The sequence below is a fragment of the Salmo salar genome, chromosome 11 (assembly GCF_965601325.2).
Source record: "Salmo salar chromosome 11, fSalSal1, whole genome shotgun sequence".
In the NCBI taxonomy this organism is placed as follows: domain Eukaryota; kingdom Metazoa; phylum Chordata; class Actinopteri; order Salmoniformes; family Salmonidae; genus Salmo; species Salmo salar.
Genome location: NC_138301.1, coordinates 114,150,397 through 114,174,156, shown reverse-complemented (window position 1 = coordinate 114,174,156; position 23,760 = coordinate 114,150,397). Strand labels below are relative to the sequence as shown.

At 44.6% G+C, this 23,760-nt stretch overlaps 1 protein-coding gene across 2 annotated transcripts in view; it reads right to left on the bottom strand.

Annotated features, from left to right (window-relative positions):
* The window catches only part of coro6 (coronin 6), a 68,970-nt gene extending 54,990 nt beyond the window's left edge, over positions 1-13,980 (bottom strand). Inside the window, exons 1-2 of one of the 2 annotated variants that reach the window (XM_045690171.2) lie at positions 13,656-13,980; positions 7,879-8,078 (exon numbers count right to left, since the gene is read on the bottom strand). In XM_045690171.2, the coding sequence (XP_045546127.1) occupies positions 7,879-8,076 (198 nt within the window). In that variant the 5' untranslated portion in view covers positions 8,077-8,078; positions 13,656-13,980. The remainder of the gene's footprint in view (positions 1-7,878; positions 8,079-13,655) is intronic. The other variant, XM_045690172.2, reaches the window with a different exon arrangement.
* Positions 13,981-23,760: the final 9,780 nt, after the last annotated feature.

Genomic DNA, 23,760 nt, shown 5'->3' with positions numbered 1-23,760 from the left:
GCTCTGTAATATACAGTATAACCATGTCTCTCTCTCTCTCCCACTCCTCTTCCCTCTGTCTGTCCAGCCCTGTAATATACAGTATAACCATGTCTCTCTCTCCCTCTCTCCCACTCCTCTTCCCTCTGTCTGTCCAGCCCTGTAATATACAGTATAACCATGTCTCTCTCTCCCTCTCTCCCACTCCTCTTCCCTCTGTCTGTCCAGTCCTGTAATATACAGTATAACCATGTCTCTCTCTCCCTCTCTCCCACTCCTCTTCCCTCTGTCTGTCCAGCCCTGTAATATACAGTATAACCATGTCTCTCTCTCCCTCTCTCCCACTCCTCTTCCCTCTGTCTGTCCAGTCCTGTAATATACAGTATAACCATGTCTCTCTCCCTCTCTCTCACTCCTCTTCCCTCTGTCTGTCCAGCTCTGTAATATACAGTATAACCATGTCTCTCTCCCTCTCTCTCACTCCTCTTCCCTCTGTCTGTCCAGCTCTGTAATATACAGTATAACCATGTCTCTCTCCCTCTCTCTCACTCCTCTTCCCTCTGTCTGTCCAGCTCTGTAATATACAATATAACCATGTCTCTCTCTCCCTCTCTCCCACGCCTCTTCCCTCTGTCTGTCCAGCCCTGTAATATACAGTATAACCATGTCTCTCCCTCTCTCCCACTCCTCTTCCCTCTGTCTGTCCAGCCCTGTAATATACAGTATAACCATGTCTCTCCCTCTCTCCCACTCCTCTTCCCTCTGTCTGTCCAGCCCTGTAATATACAGTATAACCATGTCTCTCTCCCTCTCTCTCACTCCTCTTCCCTCTGTCTGTCCAGCTCTGTAATATACAATATAACCATGTCTCTCTCTCCCTCTCTCCCACTCCTCTTCCCTCTGTCTGTCCAGCCCTGTAATATACAGTATAACCATGTCTCTCTCTCCCTCTCTCCCACTCCTCTTCCCTCTGTCTGTCCAGCCCTGTAATATACAGTATAACCATGTCTCTCTCTCCCTCTCTCCCACTCCTCTTCCCTCTGTCTGTCCAGTCCTGTAATATACAGTATAACCATGTCTCTCTCTCTCTCTCTCTCCCTCTCCTCTTCCCTCTGTCTGTCCAGCCCTGTAATATACAGTATAACCATGTCTCTCTCTCCCTCTCCCCTCTGTCTGTCCAGCCCTGTAATATACAGTATAACCATGTCTCTCTCTCCCTCTCCCCTCTGTCTGTCCAGCCCTGTAATATACAGTATAACCATGTCTCTCTCTCCCTCTCTCCCACTCCTCTTCCCTCTGTCTGTCCAGCCCTGTAATATACAGTATAACCATGTCTCTCTCTCCCTCTCTCCCACTCCTCTTCCCTCTGTCTGTCCAGCCCTGTAATATACAGTATAACCATGTTTCTCTCTCCCTCTCTCCCACTCCTCTTCCCTCTGTCTGTCCAGCCCTGTAATATACAGTATAACCATGTCTCTCTCTCCCTCTCTCCCACTCCACTTCCCTCTGTCTGTCCAGCTCTGTAATATACAGTATAACCATGTCTCTCTCTCCCTCTCTCCCACTCCTCTTCCCTCGGTCTGTCCAGCCCTGTAATATACAGTATAACCATGTCTCTCTCTCCCTCTCTCCCACTCCTCTTCCCTCTGTCTGTCCAGTCCTGTAATATACAGTATAACCATGTCTCTCTCTCCCTCTCTCCCACTCCTCTTCCCTCTCTCTGTCCAGCCCTGTAATATACAGTATAACCATGTCTCTCCCTCTCTCCCACTCCTCTTCCCTCTGTCTGTCCAGCCCTGTAATATACAGTATAACCATGTCTCTCTCCCTCTCTCCCACTCCTCTTCCCTCTGTCTGTCCAGCCCTGTAATATACAGTATAACCATGTCTCTCTCTCCCTCTCTCCCACTCCTCTTCCCTCTGTCTGTCCAGCCCTGTAATATACAGTATAACCATGTCTCCCTCTCTCCCTCTCTCCCACTCCTCTTCCCTCTGTCTGTCCAGCCCTGTAATATACAGTATAACCATGTCTCTCCCTCTCTCCCACTCCTCTTCCCTCTGTCTGTCCAGCCCTGTAATATACAGTATAACCATGTCTCTCTCTCCCTCTCCTCTTCCCTCTGTCTGTCCAGCCCTCTAATATACATTATAACCATGTCTCCCTCTCTCCCACTCCTCTTCCCTCTCTCTGTCCAGCCCTGCAGCATATATATAACTCTCCTCACTCTGAAGTGAAGAGGATATTCAGTAACTTCAGTTCACCTTGGTTGGAGAGAGAGGTAGCGGCAGTGTTCCTTTCCTCTCTTTCTCTCTCCCCCTCGCTCTCCCCCTCGCTCTCCCCCTCGCTCTCTTTGTCTGTCTGTTTTTCACTAATAGATAGACAGACAGTTGTTGAGATTTACTGTCAGTTTCAGAGATCAGAATATGTCTGCATCAATGTGATGTTCCCCGGCCCCAAAACCTTGTCCAGTGGTCACTGCTTATTTTATATTTATTTAACCTGTATTTAACTAGGTAAGTCAGATAAGAACAAAATATTATTTACAATGACGGCCTACCCCGGCCAAACCCAGACAACCCTGGGCCAGTTGTGCACCGCCCTATGGGACTCCCAATAACGTCCGGATGTGATGCAGCCTGGATTAAAACTCGGGGTCTGCAGTGATGCCTCTAGCACTGAGATGCAGTGTCTTAGACCACTGAGCCACCCGGGAACCCCGCTGGAGTGAACATTTGTGAGAATCTCTAGGTCCAATGGCCCCCAAGGAATCAGGGGTGTCAGTTAGGTAAGGCAGGGTATCCCTCTGGGTATGGCAGGGTATCCCTCTGGGTACGGCAGGGTATCCCACTGGGTATGGCAGGGTATCCCTCTGGGTATGGCAGGGTATCCCTCTGGGTACGGCAGGGTATCCCTCTGGGTACGGCAGGGTATCCCACTGGGTATCCCTCTGGGTATGGCAGGGTATCCCTCTGGGTATGGCAGGGTATCCCACTGGGTATGGCAGGGTATCCCTCTGGGTACGGCAGGGTATCCCACTGGGTATCCCACTGGGTATGGCAGGGTATCCCTCTGGGTACGGCAGGGTATCCCACTGGGTATCCCACTGGGTATGGCAGGGTATCCCTCTGGGTACGGCAGGGTATCCCACTGGGTATGTCAGGGTATCCCACTGGGTATGGCAGGGTATCCCACTGGGTATCCCACTGGGTATGGCAGGGTATCCCTCTGGGTACGGCAGGGTATCCCACTGGGTATGTCAGGGTATCCCACTGGGTATCCTACTGGGTATGGCAGGGTATCCCTCTGGGTACGGCAGGGTATCCCTCTGGGTACGGCAGGGTATCCCTCTGGGTACGGCAGGGTATCCCACTGGGTATCCCGGTGGGTATAGCAGGGTATCCCTCTGGGTACGGCAGGGTATCCCTCTGGGTATGGCAGGGTATCCCACTGGGTACGGCAGGGTATCCCTCTGGGTACGGCAGGGTATCCCACTGGGTATCCCACTGGGTACGGCAGGGTATCCCTCTGGGTACGGCAGGGTATCCCTCTGGGTACGGCAGGGTATCCCTCTGGGTACGGCAGGGTATCCCACTGGGTATCCCACTGGGTATGGCAGGGTATCCCTCTGGGTACGGCAGGGTATCCCTCTAGGTATGGCAGGGTATCCCTCTGGGTACGGCAGGGTATCCCACTGGGTATCCCACTGGGTATGGCAGGGTATCCCTCTGGGTACGGCAGGGTATCCCTCTAGGTATGGCAGGGTATCCCTCTGGGTACGGCAGGGTATCCCACTGGGTATGCCAGGGTATCCCACTGGGTACGGCAGGGTATCCCACTGGATACGGCAGGGTATCCCTCTGGGTACGGCAGGGTATCCCACTGGGTATGCCAGGGTATCCCACTGGGTACGGCAGGGTATCCCACTGGATACGGCAGGGTATCCCTCTGGGTACGGCAGGGTATCCCACTGGGTACGGCAGGGTATCCCTCTGGGTACGTTAGGGTATCCCTCTGGGTACGGCAGGGTATCCCAAATAATTCAAATCCCGATTAAAATGCAATGACTGTTTGGTGTATTGAAAGGCTTTCTTTAGGACCATGCAGAGCATCGCTCGGAGAGAAGCTACTAGCCTGCATGCCTTTATCTCAGCAGTGAGCAGACACAGTGCTGTTTTATGCACCGGTTACATTCACCTTGGACAGCATAGGCAGCACATCCTACAGGCTAGGGGATGATAAGCTTTCCCTGAAGTACATTTTATTACATCTGCAAAGATTAGCTATATAATTACTCGTGCATATGTAGAAATTAATGAATTAATTCAAAATACTACATCAGAGAGCATGATTTGGCCACAGAGGATCATTTGCTTCTTTTAAAGAATTTGTTGTGGATTGCTTTAAACGTGCAATTTGGGCAGCGCGTGGCAAATAGCTGATTGTTGAGTTGCAGCAGGCAGTGAAAAGCAGTTCGATATGCCTAGGCCTGTAGCAATATTTCTAAATACAATGGTAGGAAAAACATAGCAAATGGCTTTTGCTGAAAAGAGAAATACTATGTCTACTTATGATAAGGTAAAAGGTTTATGTTTCTGACTCCATATGATATGGTAAATATACGCAATGCAAAAAACATCTACATTTAAATGGTATTAATATTATTTCGCATATATTTCAGTTAATTCCCATATATTCCCATTAATTCCCACAGAAAGTGTCAACCTCTGAATATTCCCCAAAATGTGAAACCCTAATGACAACAAACACTTTATTGAAGAATCCCTACTGTTGACCAATCACCGACAATGGGGCGTTGACTTCGGCGCCGAACTTCGTCTTCCTTCAATAAAAAATGTTGTCTGCCCGAAAAGACTCACTGAATTCCAAAACAAACAAAAACGTCACAGAATGTCGTCATACTACAGTATATGCACAAACTCTTCTGAACTGTTTTGGCTGGGAAGCATGCGGACGCCTTCAGGCAGGGGGCAGAGAGACCTGCCCTGTCTGAGTGAAGGTTGGGAAACCCTGCTTCAGGTAACACCTTGCTGTGTGTGGATAGACTGCGAAGAGAGCAAGGCCTGTGCAGAACCGACAGTAACACATCGGGAGCTTTATCCTCTAGGGAAAAACACGAGAACTCAGATAACAACAACTTCAACACCACCTTAGAGTTCCAGCTGAATTCTTCCCCTAGCAAGGACACTCAACCAAGGGCACCAAACATTCCCTGTTATTAACACAGAAAGAAAAACAAGGCAGCTTGCTTGGAACTCTACTGCTGCAATGCAATACATCTATAACTGTAATTAGCTAACTTTTAGATGATAAGCTGCCTTCATCATGAGGCAAACACTAATATAAACATCTAACTAAACCTTGAATGAATGGCAACTACTATCTTACCAGTCTAGAACTTTGTAAATCCTCTAAGTATCTGTCTTGTCTTGGCAGGTTTTACTAAACAGGTGGTTAGTTAGTCTGAGCTTTCAGTCGGTGGTAGGAACAATCCCCTCCAGTGTATTCTAAAGAGAGAGCAGGGTACTTAAGGCCAGACTAAACCTTCAGCAACCGGCACGTGTAAAGTTTCCATCTGTCATTTTGTTTTAGAGGGGAGTGTGTTAATCTATACTTATCTATCTAGATGATTGCCTTGTCTCCTTTTAACATATTTATTTTGTTCTATTGTTTCTGTGTGTTATTTCCCGTGGAAAGAAACTGGTGCACAAAGAAAACACTTGGTGAATTTGGCTCTAGAGAGAAGGGCGAAACGTGAGACTCGGGGAAAGGGGGGATTCATTTTCTCTCAGCCTAATGGCAAAATGTGTAAAATAACATGACATTAACTATAAAATTGCAAATTGTTCTCTATGCCCTATGGCAAAATAAATCCCCCAAAATAATTAGAAAAATAACATGTTTTTTTTGGGGGGGGGGGCCTTGCTCGCACCTTGAGGGAGGGTCCTGTGAAACTGCGTTATGCCACTGATTAGAAGTGAACTCTCACACATAAACACAATATTGACTGAATATATAACTTTTGAATTGAGCTCAATCATGCCCACACAATCAATGCTGTTCCCATCAGGCATATCAGCTAGACTAGAGAAAGGTAACACACCACTCTGACATTTTAACAAAACACACTTGGGACCTAAGACTTAGCTTGGACTGTAGAAGTTCACTGAGATGTATATATCTGACAACACAGTCCAATTCAACTGCCCAACACAGAAAGCTCATTGTGTTCATAATATTTTGTTAAATCACCTCTAAGGAACTTCAAACCAAGGCTGGTATTCAAACAAACTGACATCGCACTGCACTTGACGTTTAAAGGCCATTTCCCCGACTTTAGCAGAGATCACATTCACTGTAAATGACACAGATATCAGCTGAAGCATAAATCACCTTTAAAGGTCAAGTACAGTGCGATTTGATTTGAACTTGTCCCTGAGTTTTCCCCATCACTTTGGCAGTGGCTATTACGTTAAGTTAGTACTAGTAGTGGCTTTTGAAACAAATCCGAACCATGGATGACAGACTACTTTCAGGATAAGTTCAAATATACAGGCAAAGGTCAAAAACAGATTAAGCGACAATCAGCAGTTGAAACAATAACAAAAGCCACCACCTTGTCTCTGTTTCTGTAAAAAGCTGAGGGATGGGGCTGGAGAAATGTCACGCTCAAATTCATAGACGGCTATGGATGCATGGACAGACCATCCATGATATCAACATTATACTTTTAACCATGTTTTGAGGCTATATCGTGTGTTTTTTTTTTATATTTACTTTGTTCACAAACATTGAAGTAAAACAAGCTTATATTTTCGGTTCTGATGGGCTACGACAGTTGAACTAAGGTCATGAGGCATTTATAAGTAATAAGAGTCAATGGGTATATGTAATTAATTTATAAGTAAAAAAATGGATGTAGCAATTGCAGAATACCCCTTTAAGGTTTGACTGACCTCCAGCCCTGTCCCTGGCAGGGTGTCTACTATGTTGTTGTTTGAATCCCAGATTGCACCTTTAAGGTTTGACTGACCTCCAGCCCTGTCCCTGGCAGGGTGTCTACTATGTTGTTGTTTGAATCCCAGATTGCACCTTTAAGGGCTGACTGACCTCCAGCCCTGTCCCTGGCAGGGTGTCTACTATGTTGTTGTTTTAATCCCAGATTGCACCTTTAAGGTTTGACTGACCTCCAGCCCTGTCCCTGGCAGGGTGTCTACTCTGTTGTTGTTTGAATCCCAGATTGCACCTTTAAGGTTTGACTGACCTCCAGCCCTGTCCCTGGCAGGGTGTCTACTATGTTGTTGTTTGAATCCCAGATTGCACCTTTAAGGGCTGACTGACCTCCAGCCCTGTCCCTGGCAGGGTGTCTACTATGTTGTTGTTTGAATCCCAGATTGCACCTTTAAGGTTTGACTGACCTCCAGCCCTGTCCCTGGCAGGGTGTCTACTATGTTGTTGTTTGAATCCCAGATTGCACCTTTAAGGTTTGACTGACCTCCAGCCCTGTCCCTGGCAGGGTGTCTACTATGTTGTTGTTTGAATCCCAGATTGCACCTTTAAGGGCTGACTGACCTCCAGCCCTGTCCCTGGCAGGGTGTCTACTATGTTGTTGTTTGAATCCCAGATTGCACCTTTAAGGGCTGACTGACCTCCAGCCCTGTCCCTGGCAGGGTGTCTACTATGTTGTTGTTTGAATCCCAGATTGCACCTTTAAGGGCTGACTGACCTCCAGCCCTGTCCCTGGCAGGGTGTCTACTCTGTTGTTGTTTGAATCCCAGATTGCACCTTTAAGGTTTGACTGACCTCCAGCCCTGTCCCTGGCAGGGTGTCTACTATGTTGTTGTTTGAATCCCAGATTGCACCTTTAAGGGCTGACTGACCTTAGAGAGGGGCAGGACGAGGAAGGCTCCGCCCCCGCTGGACTCCACAATGACGGCCAGGAACTTTGGGTTGACGGCACAGAACGAGCTGTCCCACGTCACCTTGGAAACGCGAATGTCATCATAGCCCTGCTCCGTCTTCCCCGCCTGTCCGAAGACATGCCGGAACTTACTCTGTCGTACGATGCTGCGACTCATCGCTATGGAGACAAAGAAGGGAGGGGGTAAAGATGAAGAGAGAGATGGAGAGAGGAAGAGTGAGAGAGGGGCGACGAGGAGGGGGGTGTGGGGGGACAGAGAGATGGAGTGAGGAAGAGTGGGAGAGGGGCGACGAGGAGGGGGGTGTGGGGGGACAGAGAGATGGAGTGAGGAAGAGTGAGAGTGGGGCGACGAGGAGGGGGGTGTGGGGGGACAGAGAGATGGAGAGAGGAAGAGTGAGAGTGGGGCGACGAGGAGGGGGGTGTGGGGGGACAGAGAGATGGAGTGAGGAAGAGTGAGAGAGGGGCGACGAGGAGGGGGGTGTGGGTGGACAGAGAGATGGAGTGAGGAAGAGTGAGAGGGGAAGATACATATGGGAGAGGTGGGGAGAGGGAGAGGGGAGAGAGAGAGAGAAGAAGAGTGAGTGAAGGAGGGAAACATGAGTGAGTGAGGAAGTGACAATTACAGATATGCAATGTCAATCAATCATGCATTTAATCAATCATTCAAGAAATGTTGAAACTCTTATTGACCAAGAGAAGTAATATCAAACCAACTTAAATGATCTGAATCATGGGACTGATCTCACCTCTTCCATTGACAAGCTATGCCTCTTGGCATTCTGCGAAACACACACGATGGTATATTAGGATGGAAGTGTCAAAAGTCAAGTGTAGTTGTTATGTGTCTGTTGCTGATAGTAATATAACACGGTTGAGTTGTTATGTGTCTGTTGCTGATAGTAATATAACACGGTTGAGTTGTTATGTGTCTGTTGCTGATAGTAATATAACACGGTTGAGTTGTTATGTGTCAGTTGCTGATAGTAATATAACACGGTTGAGTTGTTATGTGTCTGTTGCTGATAGTAATATAACACGGTTGAGTTGTTATGTGTCTGTTGCTGATAGTAATACAACACGGTTTAGTTGTTATGTGTCTGTTGCTGATAGTAATACAACACGGTTGAGTTGTTATGTGTCTGTTGCTGATAGTAATATAACACGGTTGAGTTGTTATGTGTCTGTTGCTGATAGTAATATAACACGGTTGAGTTGTTATGTGTCTGTTGCTGATAGTAATATAACACGGTTGAGTTGTTATGTGTCTGTTGCTGATAGTAATATAACACGGTTGAGTTGTTATGTGTCTGTTGCTGATAGTAATATAACACGGTTGAGTTGTCATGTGTCTGTTGCTGATAGTAATATAACACGGTTGAGTTGTTATGTGTCTGTTGCTGATAGTAATATAACACGGTTGAGTTGTTATGTGTCTGTTGCTGATAGTAATATAACACGGTTGAGTTGTTATGTGTCTGTTGCTGATAGTAATATAACACGGTTGAGTTGTTATGTGTCTGTTGCTGATAGTAATATAACACGGTTGAGTTGTTATGTGTCTGTTGCTGATAGTAATACAACACGGTTGAGTTGTTATGTGTCTGTTGCTGATAGTAATATAACACGGTTGAGTTGTTATGTGTCTGTTGCTGATAGTAATATAACACGGTTGAGTTGTTATGTGTCTGTTGCTGATAGTAATATAACACGGTTGAGTTGTTATGTGTCTGTTGCTGATAGTAATATAACACGGTTGAGTTGTTATGTGTCTGTTGCTGATAGTAATATAACACGGTTGAGTTGTCATGTGTCTGTTGCTGATAGTAATATAACACAGTTGAGTTGTTATGTGTCTGTTGCTGATAGTAATATAACACGGTTGAGTTGTCATGTGTCTGTTGCTGATAGTAATATAACACGGTTGAGTTGTTATGTGTCTGTTGCTGATAGTAATATAACACTGTTGAGTTGTTATGTGTCTGTTGCTGATAGTAATATAACACGGTTGAGTTGTTATGTGTCTGTTGCTGATAGTAAAATAACACGGTTGAGTTGTTATGTGTCTGTTGCTGATAGTAATACAACACGGTTTAGTTGTTATGTGTCTGTTGCTGATAGTAATATAACACGGTTGAGTTGTTATGTGTCTGTTGCTGATAGTAATATAACACGGTTGAGTTGTTATGTGTCTGTTGCTGATAGTAATATAACACTTGAGTTGTTATGTGTCTGTTGCTGATAGTAATATAACACGGTTGAGTTGTTATGTGTCTGTTGCTGATAGTAATATAACACGGTTGAGTTGTTATGTGTCTGTTACTGATAGTAATATAACACGGTTGAGTTGTTATGTGTCTGTTGCTGATAGTAATATAACACGGTTGAGTTGTTATGTGTCTGTTGCTGATAGTAATATAACACGGTTGAGTTGTTATGTGTCTGTTGCTGATAGTAATATAACACGGTTGAGTTGTTATGTGTCTGTTGCTGATAGTAATATAACACGGTTGAGTTGTTATGTGTCTGTTGCTGATAGTAATACAACACTCACATACACACATACACACACACACACACAAACACAGCTGATGAAGATATGGGATCAGACCACAAGATAAATGAGTAAAGCATTAAGTCAAGATATAAACTCAAACTGCAGTATCTGTATGTAATGTAATACTATATAGAAGTAAAGCATTAAGTCAAGATATAAACTCAAACTGCAGTAGTCTGTATGTAATGTAATACTATATAGAAGTAAAGCATTAAGTCAAGATATAAACTCAAACTGCAGTATCTGTATGTAACGTAATACTATATAGAAGTAAAGCATTAAGTCAAGATATAAACTCAAACTGCAGTAGTCTGTATGTAACGTAATACTATATAGAAGTAAGTACTGTTGGATAATATGTACATCTGTGATAAACAGAATATTTCCTGTATATATGGAAATGAAGGGTACGTGGACATGGACACACACATACAGAAGAAAGGCCATAGGCTGGCACTAAAACCCACATCCAAAATTACCCAGCTGCCCCTGCAGACAGGAGCCCAGGAGAATTAGGACCTGAGCAATCTCTCTGAATGGCGAAATGAAATACTGTAGTAAAACAACTCTCCGTTCAGAGAAGAAAGTCAAGTTAAGCTGTTGGGATTTTTGGAGATGGAGACCTTTTTGGAGACCCAATGAAGACCGAAACACATAGCAGCATAGAATCAGTGTCTCTACTGGACTACTGGAGATGAACAAACCAGTCCTGTCAATCATGAGTCCTTGGTGTTATAATGGTTCTGATATTGACTCAACTAACCTCAGTTTACTGGAACAACTGCCCTTCAGTAATGTGTATCTAATACGAGCTCTTACTATCAGATAGATGCCGAAAAAGTAGTCCAAGACTAGAAACCATTGAAACTACCTGTAAATCCACAACTGGCTTAATCTGTTTCCAAGATAACAGCCAAATATGTGCTCACCCAAGTGCTTTATGATTTGCCACAGCATGTATGTAAGTATGCAGCATTACACGACCCAACATCTGATAGGCCTTAGTTCCGCTTATTTCTTGGGTGTGTGTTATCAGGGAATTCCAGTCACCACATACAAGGTCTCTGCTGTGTGAGTCCTGATCCCAGCTCTACTCAGCAACATGACACAGTTATCATAAGAAACGTGAACAGAGTGTAATAGAGTGTAACCGAGTGTAACAGAGTGTAACCGAGAGAAAAAGGACTGTAATAGAGTGTAACTGAGTGTAACAGAGTGTAACATAGTGTAAATAGAGTGTAACTGAGTGTAACCGAGTGCAACAGAGTGTAACAGAGTGGTAAATAGAGTGTAACCGAGTGTAACCGAGTGTAACCGAGTGCAACAGAGTGTAACCGAGAGTAAATAGAGTGTAAATAGAGTGTAATAGAGTGTAACAGAGTGTAACCGAGTGCAACAGAGTGTAACGGAGAGTAACTAGAGTGTAACAGAGTATAATAGAGTGTAATAGAGTGTAATATAGTGCGAGTATAATAGAGTGTAATAGAGTGTAACAGAGTATAATAGAGTGTAATAGAGTGTAATACAGTGTAACCGAGTGCAACAGAGTGTAACGGAGAGTAAATAGAGTGTAACAGAGTATAATAGAGTGTAATAGAGTGTAATATAGTGCGAGTATAATAGAGTGTAATAGAGTGTAACAGAGTGTAAATAGAGTGTAATAGAGTGTAACAGAGTGTAATAAAGTGTAATAGAGTGTAACAGAGTGTAAATAGAGTGTAATAGAGTGTAACAGAGTGTAATACAGTGTAACAGAGTGTAATATAGTGTAATAGAGTGTAACAGAGTATAATAGAGTGTAATACAGTGTAATAGAGTGTAATAGGGTGTAATAGAGTGTACTAGGGTGTAACAGAGTGTAATATAGTGTGAGTATAATAGAGTGTAATACAGTGTAACAGAGTGTAATAGAGTGTAATAGGGTGTAACAGAGTGTAATAGGGTGTAACAGAGTGTAATAGGGTGTAATATAGTGCGAGTATAATAGAGTGTAATACAGTGTAACAGAGTGTAATAGAGTGTCATAGAGTGTAACAGAGTGTAATAGGGTGTAATATAGTGCGAGTATAATAGAGTGTAATACATTGTAACAGAGTATAATAGAGTGTCATAGAGTGTAACAGAGTGTAATAGAGTGTAATAGGGTGTAACAGAGTGTAATATAGTGCGAGTATAACAGTATAATAAGGTAAGCCTACTCTTTACTAAACAGTTTATAACAGTATAATAAGGTACTCATTAGAAACAAACCGTTCAGAGCAAAAAGATAGGAATGCATAGATTTCCATTACTGCATGTTTGTTCATATCCCAGAAACCATTCCATTTACATTGTAACCGCCTAGGAAACACTCTTATCCAGAGAGACTAACAATCAATGCATTCAACTACCTCCATTAGAGTACAGACAAGTTCTGTCTGTCTGTCTGTCTGTCTGTCTGTCTGTCTGTCTGTCTGTCTGTCTGTCTGTCTGTCTGTCTGTCTGTCTGTCTGTCTGTCTGTCTGTCTGTCTGTCTGCCTGCCTGCCTGCCTGCCTGCCTGCCTGCCTGCCTGTCTGTCTGTCTGTCTGTAGCTGTGATAGGCCTTAGTTCTTATATTCTCTGCTCTGTTCTGGCATGGCTCTCCAGACAGAGCAAAAGAATGACATGGTCACTTTCCTAATATAGACATGCCAAACTGTCCGTTCCCACCCCCAGCTCTAACCTTACCACTGGGGCTCTGGGGAGAGGGCCTAACCATCCCAAATAGGAAAATGAAACAGATCTCCCTGATCTGTCAATAACAAGAATATTGGCGAATACACACAAATACACGCACACACACAATCCTTATGCGCGTACGCGTAAGCACGCACACATCTGGAAACCTACCACAGTAGCCTAATAATGTTACCCCTATAAGGAAATAAGGGGGGGCAACCCCCCCCCCCCCCCTCCCCCTCCACCCTCTGGCCCTGCACAACGTGCTCCATTTGGTTCAGCAGTCACAACTTAAAGCTCGACACTGTCCGCGGATAAAAAGTGCGCAGTCACATTGTCACAATCTATGACTTTCCCAGCATTACGCACACACTGGCAATGCGGTAAAAGAAGCTGTCGCAGCATTCAACTGCGGCGTCGACGGCTATTGACGTTATTAATGATAGTAGAACACGGCTGCTTTAGGTTAATTGAGGCAACTCACTCAGCTCGGTATTTGTTGGGTATCTCCACCGGTCGTTCGCCCTCCGAATTCTCCACTCCCCCTTCCCTTGGTCGTTTTCTGTTGTCGGTAACGCGCCGTGCTTATTGGAGTGTTTTCTCTGGTTCTCTGTGGTCCAGTTTTGTACACTTGGTGCGGACTTGGCGGCGGACGCGAGGTACAACTATGACGCTGCGAGACGAGCAAGAAGGGAGGGGGTCTGAAAGGGGGACAGAGAGAGAAGGAGAGGAGGGAGGGGATATGGGAAAGGGGTCAAAGGGGTCCCGTCTATTTTCGAAAGGCCCTGTCTGGCTATCTCTCGTATGCCTGGGACAGAGCTATAGGTTGAGCTGCGATCGCGCGCAGGAGTCAGGTGGTCACTGGCTAGGCTGTGCCACACAAGCGCGTGAAGAGGTAGAGGGGGTTAGCGGCTTACCTTAAAACGTAGACAGCCTGCCATGTTCGTAAACTATAGTCTACTTATAAACTGTCAGATATGCTATGGGCATGAATAAATTATTTAGACGAATAAAATATATATTTTTACAAATGTGGGCCAATACACTTTGTTTTCCAAGACTGCTGTCAACATGTGGCAGCCATTTCCTAAACTATCTAGTGTGAGACCTGGTAACAGGCCGACATAAATTCCGTGGGCTACTCGGTCAGTCAGTGGCACAACGGACAACTGTCACTCTGTTACAAACTATCATCTGTCCTCCTCCGTTCGGTTTGACAGCTGCGCGCGGCTCCAGACCGCTGAGATGTACTGCATGCACCCAGACCTAATACCGGTAGAGGGCGACAAACTCAGCACTGGCCTAGTGAAGTCTAGTCGGCCTAGTGAAGTCTAGTCGGCCTAGTGAAGTCTAGTCGGCCTAGTGAAGTCTAGTAGGCCTAGTGAAGTCTAGTCGGCCTAGTGAAGTCTAGTCGGCCTAGTGAAGTCTAGTCGGCCCTAGTGAAGTCTAGTAGGCCCTAGTGAAGTCTAGTAGGCCTAGTGAAGTCTAGTCGGCCTAGTGAAGTCTAGTAGGCCTAGTGAAGTCTAGTCGGCCTAGTGAAGTCTAGTCGGCCTAGTGAAGTCTAGTAGGCCTAGTGAAGTCTAGTAGGCCTAGTGAAGTCTAGTTGGCCTAGTGAAGTCTAGTAGGCCTAGTGAAGTCTAGTAGGCCTAGTGAAGTCTAGTCGGCCTAGTGAAGTCTAGTAGGCCTAGTGAAGTCTAGTCGGCCTAGTGAAGTCTAGTCGGCCTAGTGAAGTCTAGTACGCCTAGTGAAGTCTAGTCGGCCTAGTGAAGTCTAGTCGGCCTAGTGAAGTCTAGTCGGCCTAGTGAAGTCTAGACGGCCTAGGGAAGTCTAGCAGGCCTAGTGAAGTCTAGCCGGCCTAGTGAAGTCTAGCAGGCCTAGTGAAGTCTAGCCGGCCTAGTGAAGTCTAGGCAGCCTAGTGAAGTCCAGCAGGCCTAGTGAAGTCTAGGCGACCTAGTGAAGTCTAGGCGGCCTAGTGAAGTCTAGTAGACCTAGTGAAGTCTAGCCGGCCTAGTGAAGTCTAGTCGGCCTAGTGAAGTCTAGTAGACCTAGTGAAGTCTAGTCGGCCTAGTGAAGTCTAGTAGGCCTAGTGAAGTCTAGCCGGCCTAGTGAAGTCTAGCAGGCCTAGTAAAGTCTAGCAGGCCTAGTGAAGTCTAGTAGGCCTAATGAAGGCTAGTCGGCCTAGTGAAGTCTAGTAGACCTAGTGAAGTCTATGGGCCAATGAAGACTGTAACACACGATTTGTTCACTTCTTCAGTTCACTTTATTGGCCTTGGAGGAATTTAAAAAGTTAAATTAAGATGCAAGACAACATGAGGTTACAACAGGTCACACAACAGGACACACAAGTGACAAGAAGAACTAAGCAGAGAACATTAGGAGGTAGTGTCTTATGGATACCTATTAATGCCTGCCTTTATGGCTATAGGCCAATAAGAATGACAGTGTAACGGCTGTCGGGAGAGAGAGTAGACCAAGGCGCAGCGGAGTTAGTGTTCATCGTGATTTTAATTTAATAAAGAACACTACACAAAACAAAACGAGAAAACTGACAGCCAAACAGTCCTGTCAGGTGCAAAACACTCAACAGAAACAATTACCCACAAAACCCAAAGGAAAAACATGCTCCTTATGTGTGACTCCCAATCAGGAACAACGAACTTCAGCTGTGCCTGATTGGGAGCTACACACGGCCCAAAACAAAGAAATACAAACCTAGAAAACGAACATAGAACGCCCACCCAATGTAACACCCTGGCCTAACCAAAATAAAGAACAAAAAACCCCTCTCTATGGCCAGGGCGTTACAGACAGTGATATCAACATATGAGATGGGGGATCCTGGCGACATTATGGCAAAGGGAAAACCGACCATATCTTCCCTCCATTCTACTGGCCAAGATGGTTGACCTGCGATTGCGGATTCTCGAATGCAATATTCTTTGCTTTTCTGAAACATGGCTCTCAGACAAGATACCCCTCATGGCTATCCAACTCGATGGATTCTCCATTCACCGTGCGGACAGGACAGTGGAATCAGGGAAATCGAGAGGGGGGGAAGTGTTTGCCTCTTCATCAACAACAACTGGTGTGCTGACTCGAAGTGTCGACCCATTGTTCACCCATCTAGGAATATCTGCTGGTCAAATGTTGAACCTTCTACTACCCGAGGGAGTTTTCAGATCTTATGGGGAATGTTGTATAATATGGTTACGGTTGAGGACAGGAACAAGTACAAGAAGTCCCACTATGACCTCCACAGTCATCAAACAAGCAAAAGGACAATACAGAGACGGGACCGAAGCTTTGAGTTCCTCTGATTACACATCGCTGACGATCTGGGGTGGTCCACCCACGCAGACAGTGTGGTAAGGAGGGCGCAACAGCGCCTCTTCGGTCTCGGGAGGCTGAGGAAATTTGCTTTGGCACCTGGAGCCCTCGCAAACTTTTGCAGATGCACAATTGAAAGCATCCTGTCAGGTTGTGTCACCGCCTAGTGCAGCAGTAGCACCGGCCGAAACAGCAGTGCTCTCCAGAGGGTGGTGCGGTTCACCCAACGCATCACCGGGGGCAAACTACCTACCCTCCAGGACACCTACATCACCCGATATCACAAGAAGGACAAGAAGGTCATCAAGAACAAAAACCACCTAAGCCACTACCTGTTCACCCCGCTATCATCCAGAAGGTAAGGTCAGTACAGGTGCATCAAATCTGGGACCGAGAGATTGAAAAACAGCTTCTATCTCAAGGCCACCAGACAGTTAAATACCCATCACTAGGCGGCTTCCACCCGGTTACATAAACCTGCACCTTAGAGGCTGCTGACCCGTATACATAGACATGGAACCTCTGGTCACTTTAATAATAGAACACTAGTCACTCTAATAATGTTTACATATTTTTGCTTTACTCATGTATATACTGTATTCTATTCTACTGTATTTTAGTCTATGCCACTCCGACATTGCTCATCCTAATATTTATACATTCCTTAATTCCATTATTAATATTTTAGGTTGTGTGTATTGTGTGTATAGTTGTGAATTGTTAGATATTACTGCACTGTCGGAGCTAGAAACACAAGCATTTCGCTACACCCGCAATAACATCTGCTAAACACGTGTATGTGACAAATACATTGTGATTTGATTTGATTGATATAAATAAGGTGGAATCATATTATACAGGCTCCGATGCCCACCACATGTGGCAGGGGCTACAGTCCACAACGGATTACAATCAGGTCAACACCTGCAAGGCCGCGGGGATCGAGGTTATTCCAGGGCTCGTTCTCAGAGCATGCGCAGAACAGCTGGCAGGCATATTCACGGTAATTTTCAACCTCTCCTTGACCCAGTCTGTAATCCCCACATGTTTTAAGATGACCATCATTCCTGTTCCTAAAAACTCTAAGACTTCCTGCCACAATGACTACCGCCCTGTAGCACTTACATCTGTAATCTTGAAGTGCTTTGAGAGGCTGGTTATGGAACACATCAACGCCATCATCCCAATTGGAGTGGGTCTGATCAGATCCACAGACAGATCCACAGACAACGCAATCTCAGTTGCACTCCACACTGCCCTCACCCACCTAGATAACAGGAATACCTATGTGAGAATGCTGTTCAGCATTCAACACCAATGTCCCCGCCAAGCTCGTCACCAAGCTTAGGACCCTGGTACTGAGCACCTTCCTCTGCAAAAGGATCCTGGACTTCCTGATGGGCCAACCCCAGGTGGAGAGAGAAGGCAGCATCACCTTTGCCACGCTGACCCTTAACACAGAGGCGAGCACACCCCCATCCACATCGATGGGCTGCAGTGGCGCGGGTTGAGAGCTTCAAGTTGCTCATTGTCCAAATCACTAAGAACTTAAAATGGTTCACATACACACGGACACAGTCACGAAGAAGGTTCTAAAAGTGATTGAAAAGATTTGGCATGGGCCCTCAAATCCTCAAAGCATTCTACAGCTGTACCATTGAGAGCATCTTGACTGGCTGTATCACTGATTGGTTTGGCAACAGCACTGCCCTTGATCGCATGACGCTGCAGTACGTTACTGTGATCGAGCTTCCTGCCATCCAAGACCTCTATATCAGCTGGTGTTAAAGGAAAGCCCGGAAAATCATTAAAGACTCCAGGATGACTGCTTTCTCTGCTTCTGCATGACAAGCGGTACCGGTACAGTTCTTGTGTGTTTTGTTCTACCTTATGATATTTGTTGTATTACATTATGACTGATTACTGCACTGTTGGATGTAGATCTTGCAAGAAATGCATTGCACTGTACTTGTGTACGTGGCATTAAAACTTGAAAACTTAAAAGTAGAGAATTCCTTGGCACTTTGTTATGTTACACTCAGCCAAGTTGACATGAGCTCACGCTTTGGATGAACCCTAAATGGCAAATAGTGCCTTCAGAAAGTATTCACACCCCTTGATTTTTTCCACATTCAGGAGTAAAAATTGGCTCAACAGCTCACATAATAAGTTGCAAGGACTCATACAATTACCTGTAAGGTCCCTAAGCCGAGCAGTGAATTTCGAACACAGATTCAACCACAAAGACCAGGGAGGTTTACCAATGCCATGCAAAGAAGAGCACCTATTGGTTGATGGGTAAAAAAAACCAGCCAGATATCCCTTTGAGCATGATGAAGTTATTAATTACACTTTGGATGGTGTATCAATATACCCAGTCACTATAAAGATACAGGTGTCCTTCCTAACTCAGTTGCCGGAGAGGAAGGAACCCGCTCAGGGATTTCACCACTTAGGCCAATTGTGACTTTAAAACAGATACAGTGTTTAACGGCTGTGATAGGAGAAAACTGAGGATGGATAAACAATATTGTAGTTACTCCACAATACCAACCTAATTGACAGTGTGAAAAGAAGGAAGCCTGTACAGAAAAAATATCCCAAAACATGAATCCTGTTTGCAACAAGCTACTAAAGTAATACTGCAAAAAACGTGGCAAAGCAATTCACTTTTGTCCTGAATACAAAGTGTTATGTTTGGGGCAATTCTTATAAACCCATTACTGAGTACCATTCTTCATATTATCAAGCATAGTGGTGGCTGCATCATGTTATGGGTATGCTTGTAATCGTTAGGGACTGGGAAAGTTTTCAGGATAAAAAAAGAAATGGAATGGAGCTAAGCACAGGTAAAATCCTAGAGGAAAAGCTGGTTCAGTCTGCTTTCCACTAGACACTGGGAGATTCATTCTCCTTTCTGCAGGACCTAAAACACAAGGCCAAATCTACACTGGACTTGCTTACCAAAAGGACAGTGAATGTCACCGGGTTAGAGTTTTGACTTAAATCTATTTGAAAATCTATGGCAAGACCTGAAAATGGTTGTCTAGCAATGAAAAACAACTAATTTGACAGAGCTTGAAGAATTTTTAAAAGAATAATGGGCAAATGTTGCACAATCCAGGTGTGGAAAACTCTTGGAGACTTACCTAGAAAGACTCACAGCTGTAATCACTGCCAAAGGTGCTTCTACAAAGTATTGACTCAGGGGTGTGAATACGTATGAAAATGAGATATTCATTATCAATACAATTGCAAACATTTATAAAAACATGTTTCACTTTGTAATTATTTAATTCATTTTCAATTCAGGCTGTACCACAACAAAATGTGGAAAAAGTCAAAGTGTGTGAATATTTCCTGAAGGCTCTGTATATATTAGAATCTACACAATAATGGAAAGTTACCAGATAGTATAATAACAGAGAAAGGATTGATCATAATTACAAGACCAATAGTCACACCGGTGACACTAGCTATGTAGTGGCTCAAAGGGAGTGTGACAGAGACCAACATGATGAAACAGAGATAGGAGGAGAGGGATAGAGGAGAGCCCCTGCTGGCTGTGATGGCAACTATAGGTGTAGTCACAGTGATGCTGTTCTTTCTTAGTAACAGCATTGGGGACAATGGTGACTTGTGGCTGGACTGTGTTATCCACTCTCTGATAGACTTGAAACAGGTTCCCATGTTACCTACGGCGTCCACTTCCACCAGCTCTACCTCCAGGGAACAGCAGGAGGCGCTCTAGGCTGCCAGAGTCACGTACCCACCACGCGCCTACCACCTGGGTCCATGGGACAGCAACCTTACCTGGGTTCAGGGGACAGCAACCTTACCTGTGCCCAGGGGACAGCAACCTTATCTGGGCCCAGGGGACAGCAATGTTACCTGGGTCCAGGGCCAGTGCAAGCGGGTTATAGTTATTCAAGGTGACCAAAATAAATATATACACAAAATGAAATTACAAAGAGGCATGCCTAAACTAAAGATATTAACCAAAAACAGATTCACAATCGCTCATCATTTTCCGCACCTGAGTCATTTTCAATGCTTCCTGGCAGAGCACAACCTGACCTGGTTGGTGCTGCCACCTGGGGATTGAGTGTGGAAGTGTAGTGTAGTGAAGTGTAGGGAATTGTGTAGTTATACTCCTAACACTAACCTACAGTAACAAAGTGCGCTGAGAGTCGGGAAGCAAGTTCAGGGAGTGAGTGTTTTAATAAATAAATTAAACATAATAAAAAACAAGACACACGAACAATGAACAGACAGGAAACAGAAACAATGATGCCTGGGGAAGGAACCAAAGGGAGTGACATATATAGGGCAGATAATCAAGGAAGTGATGGAGTCCAGGTGAATGATGACACGCAGGTGAGTGTAACGATGGTGACAGGTGTGCGCCATAATGATCAGCCTGGTGACCTAGAGGCCGGAGAGGGAGCACACGTGACAGTACCTCCTCCCCGACGTGCGGTTCCAGCCGCAGGACCCCGACCAAAATTACAAACCCGGGGATCAGGAGTGGACCAGTCACCTCTGCTGAAGCGCGGGAAACCTGTCAGTCCAGCTGAGAGGCGGGAGCATGGCATACGTGACGGTACCCCCTCCCCGGCGTGTTCGGTTCCAGCCGCAGGATGCCAACCCAAGGGACGATCCCGGGGACACCTACCTAAACTATTCCATAACACCTTGTGATGAGAGACTTCAATTTCAGTTCAATTCCTCCTTAGTTCAATATAATGGACAAATGAAAAATCTCTGGATTATCTGTGGAATCTCTGGAATACCTGAGGGTCTAGTGAAATGGGGGAGAGGGAGCTTCCTGTGATGTAGATAGTCAGGTTTCTCATAGACTCATCTACTGTGAAGGAGAAATGATCAGCCCTTCCTGGACTCCTCACAGCCTGTAGAATTGTCACCTGGACGAAAGTACCCGCAAAACACTAGTCTCAACGTCAACAGTGAAGAGGCGACTCCGGGATGCTGGACTTCTAGGCAGAGTTGAAAAGAAAAAGCCATATCTCAGACTGGCCAATAAAAAGAAAATATTAAGATGGGTAAAAGAACACAGACATTGGACAGAGAAACTCTGCCTAGAAGGCCAGCATCCTGGAGTCGCCTCTTCACTGTTGACGTTGAGACTGGTGTTTCAGAAGAAAGTACTTTGTTTCTGGCCATTTTGAGCCTGTAATCGAACCCACAAATGCTGATGATCCAGATACTCAACTAGTCTAAAGAAGGCCAGTTTTATTGCTTCTTTATTCAAAACAACAGTTTTCAGTTGTGCTAACATAATTGCAAAAAGGTTTTCTAATGATCAATTAGCCTTTTAAAATGACACACTTGGATTAGCTAACACAACGTGCCATTGGAACACAGGAGTGATGGTTGCTGATAATGGGCCTCAGTACGCCTGTGTAGATATTCCATAAAAAATCTGACGTTTCCAGCTACAATGGTCATTTACAACATTAACAATGTCTACACTGTATTTCTGATCATTTTGATGTTATTTTAATGGTGTTTTTCTTTCAAAAACAATGACATTTCTAAGTGACCCCAAACTTTTGAACGGTAGTGTACATATTCTCATTCACCCCTTTAGATTTCTGTGTATTAGGTAGTTGTTTGGGAATTGCTAGATTGCTTGTTAGATATTACTGCACTGTCGGAACTAGAAGCACAAGCATTTCGCTACACTCGCATTAACATCTGCTAACCATGTATATGTGACCAATAAAATGTCATTTCATTGGAGAAAAACAAAATTAGAAAACAAACCCGATTTTGATAAACTCCCATATATACTGGGTGAAATACCACAGTGTGCCATCACAGCAGCAAGATTTGTGACCTGTTGCCACAAGAAAAGGGCAACCAGTGAAGAACAAACACCATTGTAAATACAACCCATATTTATGTTTATTTATGTTCCCTTTTGGACTTTAACCATCTGCACATCGTAACAACACTGTATATAGACATAATATGACATTTGTAATGTCTTTATTTTTTTGGAACTTCTGTGAGTGTAATGTTTACTGTTCATTTATATCATTTATTTCACTTTGTATATTATCTACTTTACTTGCTTTGGCAATGTTAACATATATTTTCCATGCCAATAAAGCCTTGAATTGAATTGAGATCGAGAGAGAGAGCGAGAAAGAGCAAAAGTAAAGGAATTTTATGTTCTCCTCTAGGATGTTGAAGGTCAATAAATACCAAGGTGATGAAAAAGATATGAGAGGAAAAATACAAATACTATCAGTTAATGTTGCTCGTTACATATACCAAGGCCCAGCTACTCAAATCAAATTGTATTTGTCACATGCACCGAATACAACAGGTACAACCTTACCATGAAATGCTTACTTACAAGCCCTTAACCAACAATAGAGTTCAAGAAAGAGATTAAATATTTACTAAATAAACTAAAGTAAAAACCATAAAATAACAATAACGAGGCTATATACAGTGGGAACCAGTAGAGAGTAAATGTGCGGGGGTACAGGTTAGTTGAGGTAATTTGTACATGTACAGCGCCTTCGGAAAGTATTCAGACCCCATGAGTTTTCCACATTTTGTTACGTTACAGCCTTATTTCAAAATTGATTAAATAAATACAAATTCTCAGCAATCTACACACAACACCCCATAATGACAAAGCGAAAACAGGTTTTTAGAAACAGAAATACCTTATTTGCATAAGTATTCAGACCCTTTGCTATGAGACCTGAAATTGAGCTCAGGTGCATCCTGTTTCTATTGATCATCCTTGAGATCTTTCTACAACTTGATTGGAGTCCACCTGTGGTAAATTCAATTAATTGGACATTATTTGGAAAGGCACACACCTTTCTATATAAGGTTCCACAGTTGACAGTGCATGACAGAGCAGAAACCAAGCCATGCTGTCAAAGGAATTGTCCACAGAGCTCCGAGACAGGATTGTGTCGAGGCACAGATCTGAGCAAGGGTACCAAAATAATTCAGCAGCATTGAAGGTCCCAAAGAACACAGTGGCCTCAATTATTCTTACATGGAAGAAGTTTGGAACCATCAAGACTCTTCCTAGAGCTGTCCACCAGGCCAAACTGAACAATCAGGGGAGAAGGGCTCATCCTGAGTGGCACAGCGGTCTAAGGTACTGCATCTCAGTGTTAGAGGCATCACTACAGACACCCTGGTTCGAATCCAGGCTGTATCACAACCGACCGTGAATGGGAGTTCCATAGGGCGGCGCACAATTGGCC